At 31.4% G+C, this 12,413-nt stretch overlaps 1 protein-coding gene across 1 annotated transcript in view; it reads left to right on the top strand.

Moving 5' to 3' along the window:
• The window catches only part of LOC118195482 (glutamate-gated chloride channel-like), an 84,933-nt gene that overhangs the window by 50,802 nt on the left and 21,718 nt on the right, over positions 1-12,413 (top strand). The window contains exons 5-6 of the mRNA XM_085807487.1: positions 5,542-5,756; positions 10,090-10,172. Coding sequence (XP_085663613.1) covers positions 5,542-5,756; positions 10,090-10,172 — 298 coding nt within the window. The remainder of the gene's footprint in view (positions 1-5,541; positions 5,757-10,089; positions 10,173-12,413) is intronic.

Here is a 12,413-nt window from a genome sequence, read left to right as displayed (position 1 = left end):
AAGTAATTAAACGATTGACTATAAAATAGATATAATATAGTATGCTTGTAATTTATAATATGAATTGCTATTTCCCACGCACATTCGAAAGGAAGACAGCGAGATTTTGAATTACTTTTTCCCAAACAGGAAAACCTTAAAAAGAGACGTCGTCCAAACTGTTTCATGTTCATGGCATGAAATCGATACGATGTCTAGCCGTAATGCTTAAGAATGTTAAATTTTAGGAAAATGTATAATAACCAAACATTGCTACAGCAAACTGTAGCAGAATGGGTGACAGTGTTTCGCCTAGGTGGCGAATAAAGTCATAATACAGGAAGTTAAAGCCGACTAGTATCAGATTTCTTCACATGGAGTTGATTAAATCTAAGATGTAACACTCAGTCACCGAAATCTACATACACCCATTAAAACAGAGGTTTACCGAACACTATTTGATTCTTAACTGTAAAATTATATTACTTGTCATTTTACTCACATAAAAGTATTTCCCCGAAAATAAGAGCTTAAATAAGGTAAATACGAAAGATATATGCAGATTTGTTGAAATCAACAAATCACGAAAATCAGCATGCAGTTGATTGGCTTCTAACTAAATTCGCATATAAAGCTGTTTTCTTCCCTTTTAGATTTATAAGAACACCTCAAACGTAAAATTCAGAATCCCTTTTCCAAAGGTGATTGCTGTTTGAAAAAATTAATCCAAGGAAAGAAATTTCTTTAGATTTTAGAAACCTTATTGTAAAATTAAGGCAAGAAAAGCAATCTTTTTTTGACTAGTTAAAATTATTGGGAAAAGTTATGCAGCTGCACAGACTGCAATTAAAAATTACAAATAATGGGGAAATGCGCACAACAAATCTCGAAGTGGTCGTCCAATGGCAGTTAGACATCGTGATGGAAGAAATCTTGTGAACAACGTAAAAAAAGATCCAAAAGTATACGTTCAAAAATTAACAGAACACCTTGAGATGGTAAAAGGAAAAAACGTCCGTTTGGAAATGGGTGGTGGAATTCTCCGATTAGCGAGGTTTAATATCAGAGCTCCTAGAAGAAAACCTCCGATCTCACTTCAAAATCGATTAAATGTTGCAAATAAATACCTAAACAAAAATTTCGATTTTTGGAAAACACTGTTATTTATTATTTAAAGTAAGTTCAATGTTTTCGGAAACAATGGTAATGAAAAGATTTTGAGACGAAAAAATGAAGAAATCAAATCACAAAGTTTGATACCAACTGTTAAATATGGTGGAGGGAGTGTGTATTGGTTTTGGGGCTCAATGACAGCGGCTGGAATAAGTATATTACTTTTCATAGATTGCACTATTGATTGATTCATTTATCTGAAACTATTGCAAAGTAATCTGTAATCATCTGTTTAAAAAATTGGAACTAGGAAACTTCTGGGTCTTTCAACAAGACAAAGAGTTAAAATATACTACTAAGAGTGTTAGAGAATGGCTTCCGTATAAAGTGCCTACTCAACTGCATTCTCCACCTCAGTCAGGAGATTAAACCCCACAGAACAGATATGGGATGAACTTGATCGGCGAAGCCTCCCAGTATGCTATTACAAGCAAAGATACTCTGAAGGCAGTAAAAGGAGTATGGTATGAAATTACACCGTACACGGCAAGAAATCTTGTTTTATCAATGCCAGACAGATAACGGGCAGCCATAAATGCAAAAGGTGGACCCATTAAGGTATTACATTATTTTTGATTATTTGACTGCAGTTTATTTGACCTTGTTGAAAGAACTGTATTGTCACTGTGAAACTGAGTTCATATTCGGCGCCGCCATTCAGTTGCAGGTATGCATTGAGTATCACAATAAAGTAAGGGAAGAGTTCCTTGAGAAGATTATTGTTGTAAATGAATCACGAATAAGATCATGCAATACCTTAGCACTAAGAGACAACGTAGAATAATAAAAGCACTTTTCTTGGAACAGCACCTTTATTCTTGTCTTCCAAAAAGCAAAGGAATTCTTGTATGAGAAGAAGAAATGAGAAGCCGTGCATGACATTAATCCAGTCTTACAGTGCTGCTTTTGCGAGAAATTGGTTAGCATGTTGATAGTGATGTTTCTAGAATATCCATCATATTTTTGAGAGATATGTCAATACGCTTTGGGGTCATGAAAGAAATAAGTTTCAAATAGGAGCATAAGGCAGTTCTATAGTGGCATCACCCTAAACGATTCTATTAGTTTATCCCGGTGCTTTCCAGATGTATGACAGCCATTCACATATATAATCGGAAATTGTATTTAAAAGATACACAAAACACACACACACATATATATAAAGATAAAAAAGTAGATATATGTTTAAAGATAAAGGGTATTGCGAAAAAAATATTTTGTTACAAATGAACATGTTGACACGGAAAACACAAAAGCACAATAATACTGTTGACAAAACTAATGAATCTTTTTCAGCAGAGTGTTTCATGATTAAGAAAAGTAAAACGATGACTACTTACTCGACCTTCGAGAAATGTTTCTTCGAAAATGTGTTGGAGTAGAAGATTATGATATCATCAGAGAACTCTCTATTATACAGAAGCAATTAAAAGACAAAGCTTTTTAAAGTGTCTCATATTATAACTCATCGCCGAATTATTTTTTTTAGCTCTGAAAACTTTCCTACATAATATTTTTAACCTTGAGTTTTATTATGAATATAACCGATTCTCCGAAACTAATGCGAGGTGTATTAAAGCATCCTTGAAATCTGCCATGAAATTTTATGATCAGTAATTTTTTATAAATAATGCACATAACCATTCAAGGTTTCGTGAGCATAACATTCTCAGAAGTTCATCTAAGTATAATAAACATCTTTAGCAAATTTTAAAAATTAAATTACCGCAAAAGAGTGTCCGACTACTATGAAGTAACATCGTTTGAAATAAATTAACGTGAACTAGTGTAAGCTATCTAACACTAATGTTTAACTTAAAAATCATATTAAATAAAAATGGCTTACCTGAAAGCAAAATAAATAGTAATTAAGAGATTTATTTTATATTTGTTAATTTTGCAGTCAACTGAAAAACTCAGATTTAATTATAAACTATAATTAATCGCTTAAATTCGTATTTGTATCAGGTCTCGTTTTACTTTACTTAAATCCTAGTTATTCTTTCAGTATATTTATTTAGAAACTGGAAAATAAGAAGTATATATCATTTTGAAGTATTTATTTTCTTTAAAAAATACACATGCATCATAAAGTTCACGAACTGTGAATTTAAAATAATACAATAATATGAGCTTCAAGGAGAATGTTCACAAGCTGCTGGTATAACGAGATCCAAGAAATTGTCAAGGTGCTGTTACGAGCTTATAAAATGTGCTAAATAATTGAGTTTAATGTCAGAACGAACGAGTATTCCATATATGAATTATTTTATTTCGCCCTAGGAAATCATTCAGCGTAAAAAGACGATTAAACCACTTATACCGTGGTGCGTGAGATAAGGAATCGTCATATGGATATTTTGCTTTTTATAACACTGATGTCAGTTCCAAGATCATCCAATGATCGCTGCTGATAAATCGATAAATGATGTAAGAAGTTTTAAACGAAACAATGCTCATGTATGTCACAAATGTAAAATTTTTAATTTAGAATATGTAAGTTTCAGGATCGTACAAACTTTTCTAAAGACTTAGTCCAAAGTTTTATCATTTAATTTGAATTTTACGAAAATATTTATAATTTTAATTTTGAGCTTTATTACCTTACTTATAAGTAAGTTAACGCGATTCAAGAAATTGTCACCTTTATTACCTTACTTATAAGTTTATCTATTGTACAAAAATGCGAAAAGATAATCATGAGTTAGCTAGGTTTACTTTCATTGCAATGAGTTCTCTACTATGCATTACATTCATCAGATGTAAGTTTACGTCTAATTTCATTCATTAAAAATGCCATTAAAGCATTTTATTAAAGTAAGATCTGCCCCTCAGGCACCACTATAAACATGTGCTAATACTTTGGAAAACAAAACATACGAATACACATTTAGGTTTGGCATGTATTCGGAAATACCTCATGACTAAAGTCTTCATCGACAATTCCGTAAATAAAAATGATTAGTTTATAATTTTCTATTTTATAATATTTATAACTTGTTAAAATTTATTATATTCTACTTTATTTAATTCAACAACAATAAGTTCTACTTAATGTTTAGCAAGTTTGTTTAGCAATTAAAATTATAAATAATTTTTTAATTTTCGTAAAATTCCAATTAAATGATAAAACTTTGGACTAAGTCTTTAGAAAAGTTTTAAAACATATCATGATAAACGACTGTTAACTCAAGCAGCATTTGCGGTACCTCTTTCAAGCTAGTCTTGTTAAATGAATGCTTGAATAGATGCCAACCCCCATTCTGCCAGTTAGTCTGAAATAGGCTCAGTAGTCCCAGCTTTATTTTTGCAATACTTTATTATCATAATAATGGACTATTCATTACCTTCGGTCGTAATGCTTCATTTGTTATCATAACATGTTTCTGCAATTTTCTGCATAAAGCCTCAAGTATATAACAATAAAAAATTTAAATTGTTAATAATTTAGTTTTCTTGCTAATTTCGAAATGCAGGTTGCTTAGCAGGAACAGAATTCAGTGTTCTCTGCCAAAGTTGGCATGGCAACTCAAAAGTATCTAATAGAAGGCTAAGTTTGTCATGGTAACAAAACAGGCATTAATTTCCTCACAAATGTTAATTACATGCTGTTTCATTATTATTAGAAAAGCAAGTTTTATGCTTCACCTTAGACACTAACAACTTCATTAAAGTTTTACATTTTATGAAACGGAAGAGCATTTATGACAACATTTTTAACATAAAATATGCTGCTTATTATGACATGTAAATATTAATCACTGGTTGTGTAGAGAATAACGCTTTCAAAAGTATTGTTTTCGAAATGATATAATAATATCAAATTTTATACCGAAAAGAAGCTGATTAGCAAACTCTTGCATTATTAATTAATTAAAGAATGATAAAACATTAATTAAATCAGCTTGAAACTCTTCAACACTTTCAGTAGTCAATCTATTATGCTCATACATAACTTCAGCACAGCTTTATGTAGGATTTCAATAAGCTTCAATACATACTCATGCGGAATTAAAGTAAATTACAAGTGGTTTCAAAGTACAGCTTAATATCAGGTTTGAATTAAATATTTTAAATAAAATCGCTGCAGTTTCTTTAAATAGGAATATTACAAGAAATGAATAATAAAAATACAAATGAATTAGCGAATGAAAGCTATAAATGGATGAAAGGCCGTTTCACTGTTTTCTAAATATATTTTTAGGAAACGGATAGTGATATTTTTCAGATTATAAAACAAATATAGCACACGGCAAATAAGTTGCTAGATGAACGTAAATTTTGTCTTGATTTGTGTAAAATCTGCTCAGTTCATGTGCATTATTTCTTATTTACTGCTTTAAAATACAGTTTACTTGTAGCTTAACTCTGTTTAATCCTTCGTGAAAGAATTATGAAGTGGAGTTTCTCTTGTATCGTACATGGGAAGACCCTCGATTGAAGTACAAGGATAATGACCGTCACAAGTATCTAAATGGCATGAGTCATGTTAACAATATATGGTTACCAAATACTTACATTGTGAAGCACGGAAGCCTGAAGGATCCTTTGGTTGATATGAGTTTACGAGTGTACAGTAATGGAACAATTGTTCATATTTTGAGGCAAGTTATCTTTTTCTGTTTTTTTTTTTTTCTTTTTCCTTTCCCTGCTTTTCATATAAATTGTAATATTTTTATAACTGAGAGTAACTGGATATTGCAATTGTGCTATAAGTTTCATGTTGTCTGTAAGGTATATTGAAAGACTCTTAATGGAAAATTAATTACATATACAAGCTTTCCTGTTTTTTTTTTTTTTTTTTTTTTTTTTTTTTTTTTTTTTTTCACCAAAGCTTTTCTGTCAGACCTTTCATAAACTAAAGCAGAGTAAATTGAAATAAAAAATCCAATTATACCATACTGCTTATCAGATCTAAAATAACATAAGAAATACTGATCTGATAAATACACGGTCCCTATAACGAGAAATAACATATGGACTGTTTCATATGGACAGTTTTTTTTCATCTTCGGAAACTTAAAAGGGAACAAGCCCATTTAAAGACAGCATGGAGGTAGGAAGTAAGTCCTTTCTTACCTCCATGAAAGACAGTGGTGCAGTGAAAGTGGCACATTAAGCTCAGCCATCGAAGATTTGATTTAACGAAATCTAGTGATTTTAGTATAGGAGAGAGAGGACTTTCGTAAACATATTATCACCATCTGAAGTACTTAATTTCTAAAATTAGAAGTGCCGGAGCCCTATGGAAAACTGTTAGGAAGGAAGGGGAAAAAAAAAACTTTGAAAAAAATCTGAAAGCTTTCAGATTTTACATTACGCCCAAAGGAACGTTTTTTTAAGGATTTGTGTGTTCCTTTTATTTATTAAGTATCATATTCTTCGCACTTAAACCATAAAATTGATTCAACAACCGTATCACAAAAGAATATATAAAAGAGATATCTTTAGAATTTCCGATTCACAGTCTCGTGCGCTGGTGATAATGTTTTTTCCGTACAGTGTTGCCATTTCTAGCTTTGAAATCTTTGAGTTTCTTAGTCAAAAACTCATGAATGCTTTAAAAATATGAAATAGATAATATAACAAATTCCAAATTTGGGCTTCCAGAAGCCCATATTCGGGTGGAGATGTACGTTATTCAAAATTTGATGGCTCTAGGTACAGTTGTTTTATCACAATACGAGAAACATACATACATTTGTGCAGATTCTTCACTATTTAGTTTGTTTAAATATAATACAGGACTCTAATATTTTGTGCCAACAATTTAAAAAGTGATTCGCCGTTTATAGTGAATTAACGCAAAAGGCCAAAACAAAATTAATAGACCTTCTGGGCAAATTGCCCATTTGGGCTAAAAATTAAAATAATTAAACCAAAATTAAAAGAAATATAAAGAGACAAACAGAAATTTAGTAAATTATTAGAGTAATTATAAATAGGTAAATAAAAAATAAATTATCGGATTTCATCTTATTTAGGGCTTCGGTTGTAATAACAGTTCCACTCAGAGTCTAAGAAGTAGTTTAGCGTCATTAAGGAGAACAGTGAGAATTGTAGAAACAGTATGAGAATATGGAAGGAAATTTTAATAGAAAAGTATGGCTTTGAAAATAAAAAGAAAAAAGCAAGTCTTTCTGATAGCAATATCCCGTCGATATAGTAATTCTAGCCGTCAAGTAAAAATTTTCCCTGAATACGATCCATTAACATTATGAGAATAAACGTGACTTCTCTATACTAGTGACAGTAGTGGTCCCCTGCGCTTGGTCACATCGTTCAAAAAGTCTACTGTAGGTCTGCAGTAGGAAGTCACTAGCGTGGCATGTGCACGACCAGGGTATCACTTTTAGTATTTTCAGGAAGGAAAAATTTACTCGCTCTCATAAATCCTGAAGAATAAGGGGTACATATGAGCGGGGACTTTTCTTTCCTTGAAAGTCTCAACCTCTGTCCAAGGTTTGTGACAGAGGGAAAAACAGGCTTGCATTCAGAAGTTAGAGTAGATTTTTTAAGGCATAATTGTTATTAAAGTAAAATTTGTCTGTTGAAATTGGGGTTCACTTTGATAAAAGAAGTGCCTCTTTCATCTAGGGCTCCTGTGCGCTGCGGCTAAAATTATTATTTATCTCAAAACCTGAGAATTAACGGCGCAATTTAAGCTCTGGCGATTTGTATCCACAAAATCTCTCTGTCTCCAATTTTTAAGCCTCCTTGGTTCAAAATCGAAAGTCAAGCTCTGCTTTTTGCTCTGAACAGTTTACAATTGAGAGAGTATTCCTGATTGCTAAGGATGAAACCTATTTTTAACCATATAGATTTTTGCGAGGAATAAAAACACTCTACAGAATTGTTCTAAACCTCTAAGCTATTCCATCATTAAAGACATACTTCTGTGTAACTATTCCATAAAAAAATTAAGAGCAATATTTTCGTTTTTCATTTTTGTTCTTAAAATCCTTTTCTGTTTTCTTTACTTAGAAGGCTTGGAATTCGTCTTTCATAAAAGCGAAAGAAATCGCTATAGACAGGTAAGATTTTAGAGAGATTAAAAGGATAGTTATGGCTCAAGAGTGCAATCATTTCCTAACGCAATTTTAATCCAATTTGGAAAGCATTTGAAAGCTATAAATAAGTAGACAAGTGCTCTGGTTACGTTTTGAGGTATAAGTAATCAGGAATGAATGAAAAATCTTCTAACCTTGAATGAAAGAAAATGCAAAAGCAGAAATGGATAAACTAGGCCAGTGGTCTCAGACTCAAATTGCATACGGACCCAATACATGATCTAAAAGTAGCTGAGGTGCCGAATTTTTTTTTTTGCGAGAAACTTTTTAATTAAATTAAAAATTTTATTTATGAAATATTGATCAAAACATGTGTCGAATTATATTTTTTAAATAAGTAGCTCATTTTTACTAAACCGAAAGTGATTATATTATAATTTATAAGCTAAATAAACGATTTTACGATTCGTGAACTGGTTAGAAAGAAGTTCATATTTTTAGCAGTCAGGATTCCTGTAGTTGTTTAGTTTAATTTTATGTAATAATAGTGATGAAGCAAATGAAAATATTTCAGGTAATATTTATGTTCTCTCTGAAATCTAAAGGAGAGTATTTGCAAAAAAATTCTGATGGTTACACTTTATAACTGAAACATATTCACAAAAAATACTACGTTTTCAGACTGACAGTTATTTGAAAGGATTGCAAGCTATTGAATAAATCATTAAGTAACTTACGTTTTAACTTAAACTAAAAATAATCAAATTGCGAAAACTTTCCATGTGAGACAAAACTTCAGAATGAACCTGTTCTCTTTCTTTTATTTATTAAATTTTTCTTTAAGGCACACAAAAAAGAAAAAATACCCATATTTTGTGTGCAAATAATCTTTATTTACCACTACAGCTTTCATGTACAGTGTTTCGTGGGTCTATCTGGCTCTATTTTTAGACTTATTAATTTTCAAATGTGGAAAAAATTTTTGCTCACATACAAAAGCACTCACAAACAAAGCGATTATTCTTATTGCAAAAATTCGTAACTAAGATTATTTATCTTTTGGCAAGTACCAACAAAATTAATCAAATCTGTATCTTCAATCTTTGAATAAGAGTTATGTCATAGTTACCCTCTGAGTTGTATACACTAAATTAATATTTTACCATAGCAGTAGCACTCTGGGGGAACCAAAACATAAGCCTAACGGTTCCAGAGCCTCAGGGAAGCTAGTCTATACGGTCAAACCAAAAGGGATTCGCGTAAGTCCCAGAGCCGATGGTACTAATAGCTCGGCTAGTCCGAGAATTCTGGAGTTTCCTAGGTGACGGGCAGGCCGCATAGCACTGGCGGGGCCACTTTGACGACTAGCCAAAGCTAGTTGTGAGCGTCTTTGTTTTTTTTACTGGTGTCGTTGTGAATTTACCGGTGTATGAGAAAAATATAAAATAATTATCTAATAATATTGGATGAAAGTTGACATCACCCAGTTAGCTACGCTGATGATTGCTCTCTATTTATAACTGCACAAGATTTTGTTCCTTTACTTGCGCATAGAGACAGATTCCCTTGTCAAAATGCATAATTCATCAAGCCTTTTAATTATTTATATTAGAATATGCAGATGAACCATATTTCTACAAAAGGGTGTCGAATTATAATTTTTAAATAAGTAGCTCATTTTTACTAAACCGAAAGGGCAAGCAACAATTATAATTTATGAGCTAAATAAACGATTTTACGATTCGTGAACTGGTTAGAAAGAAGTTCATATTTTTAGCAGTCAGGATTCCTGTAGTTGTTCAGTTTAATTTTGTGTAATAAACAAGAGCTAAAGAGAGATACTTAAATAAAACATTACTCAAAAATTGATGTTTATGTATATTCCTTATCTAGATATAAAAGTAAAGACATTTTATTTTGTTTACAGAAGGGCAATTGCTATTAACTGCCAAGGAAATCTGAAAATATTTCCTTTCGATAATCCTAAATGTCCATTTGCTATCGAAAGCGGTAAGTTATTTTTTTTAAAAATATTTTCCCCCAGTTTTAATAGACTTAGAATAAAAACAATCATTTTAATTTTTATCTAGAAAATGTTTAATTTTAAAACAATTCTTATACCTCTATTAAAGTTGTTGGTTTATTAATTGATTATATATTCACATTACAACATGGGAGAAAACCACGAAAACTCCCATACAGCGAGCTCGACTTTAGGAGCGTTGTCTGCGTTGAGAACTACTTAATAAAATCTCAATACTGTTCATATTCACGTTGCACATATATAATTACATAAACCTGTTACCTGAGTTTAAGCAACGGGCAGGTATATTATTCGATTATTCATGCATTACTATTTCTCCAATTCCCGTAATGTATATCCCTCTTTTCATGTGTTCCTGAATTATTCAGAATTAGGAGTAATTTTTTCTGTTCGTGAAAATACAAACAAACAAAACGTGTTTAACAAACTTTAACAGAACGTGTTTGATTTAAATGAATTTTCGAGAGTAAAATAATATCAGAATATCATGTGGAATCTCCTGTACTTGTGAACTCTGACTGTCTTAAGTATACCTTTTTATATATATTCTACGCACTGGTCAAAAATCAGATTTTTTTGCAAAGTGAAGGGAAAAGTTAATTTCTTAATTGCGTTCATGTTTAAATGTAACTTTCTTTAACGCAGCTTAATTGTAGTAACGAACATGCATCACTTATCGTGATAGCAAAGTGTCGTTACAATATTTAATTGAAACCTTTCGAAAATTATAATGTATTTTCTCTCTCCTTCCAGCATGCCTTCTTGATGTAACGGTCGCACACTCGGCGCGTATTACAAAGATCCAGGTTCGAGTCGGCCCACCAACGGCCGAGCGGTAAAGTCGCTGAACACTGGTAGTTCGGTTCGAGGTTCGAATCCCGTGAACGGGCTGGCTGCATGGGTGTTTTCGTGATTTTACCCATGTGTAACGTGTATATGAGCCAGTTTTCCTTAGAAAGACCTCCACGAAGGCATCCCTCCCCTTAGGCAGATAGCCCTCGAGGCTTTGCCGTAATTAAAATAACCTAACCTAACCAGGTTCGAGTCTCGGGGAGGGCATTGTTCATTCTTCACGTCACCTGCTTCCAAAAAAAAAAAAAAAAAAAAAAAAAAAAAAAAAAAAAAAACCTAACGACTCTACAAAGTATTGAACAAATTAGGACAATTTAAGGATCCATTTAAGATTACTCAACGTATCTGTCGTATTTTAGATCCTTAAACATATAATTTGAAGAAAAATAATTATGAATGCTTAAATTCGAGTTCTTATTCAACAAGTAACAGAAAGCTTATATTTAAGTGCTTCGTTTTTTTCTATTATCTATAATATAATTATAATATTTACTATTTTTTGAATTCAAAACTAATTCCAGAAGATCACCGGGAAGAGACGAGAATAAAGAGAAGTAATTTTTATTAGAATTATGCGGCTATCTTCAAGAGAAAAAATATTCTGCGTTTGTAGTTTATCGATAATATTTTTCCCATAATAGAAAGCCGTTGTTGTTTTATCATAATCAGTAAACCTTCTAAAAATTGTGGAAATGTATATCTGTGAAACAGTTTAGTACAGAAATAAAAAAATAGCTTTTAAATAAATTTTAATAAATTTTAGACTTGCATATCCACATGAGTATCAGCCATGTGAAATGAATTAGTGGCTATAAAAATTTCGTTTTCCATCTCTCTTCCTAAGTGTTCTACATTAGCACGCTGAAGTTGATATTTTGCCAAGTAGAATAAAAAATGAATCCAAAGCATTCTCTCCATATTTTGTTGCTGCTAGACTTTTATTAATTTTCTTGCATTTTTTTATTCTGTTTCTATTCAAAAACTACGTTAAATTCTGTATAATTTTATTTGGCATGTTCATATTTGGAGACACCTCACATCTATTTCATATAAATTCATCCACCAATGAACACATTTGCTTTGCACATAAAAAATCTAACTTCTGGAATACCATTCAGCAGTTTCTAAGCAAGTTTATTGTAACTGTTTCTTGCGGTTTCTATATTAAAAAATATAAACACTCAGATGTGTCCACAGACGTCTATTAATAATTGATGAGAATATATATTTCAAATTTAAATACATAATAATAAAAAATATGTTTTTAGAATTAGTCACTGTAATAAATGAGTTATTATATAAATACATAAAATTAATTCTATTCTGATTTGGAACATGCCTGGAAAACTGTTAAT

This window comes from Stegodyphus dumicola, chromosome X1, assembly GCF_044657685.1.
Source record: "Stegodyphus dumicola isolate Sdum_Otavi_A_Nest chromosome X1, ASM4465768v1".
In the NCBI taxonomy this organism is placed as follows: domain Eukaryota; kingdom Metazoa; phylum Arthropoda; class Arachnida; order Araneae; family Eresidae; genus Stegodyphus; species Stegodyphus dumicola.
This window is presented reverse-complemented; position numbering and strand designations above follow the sequence as displayed.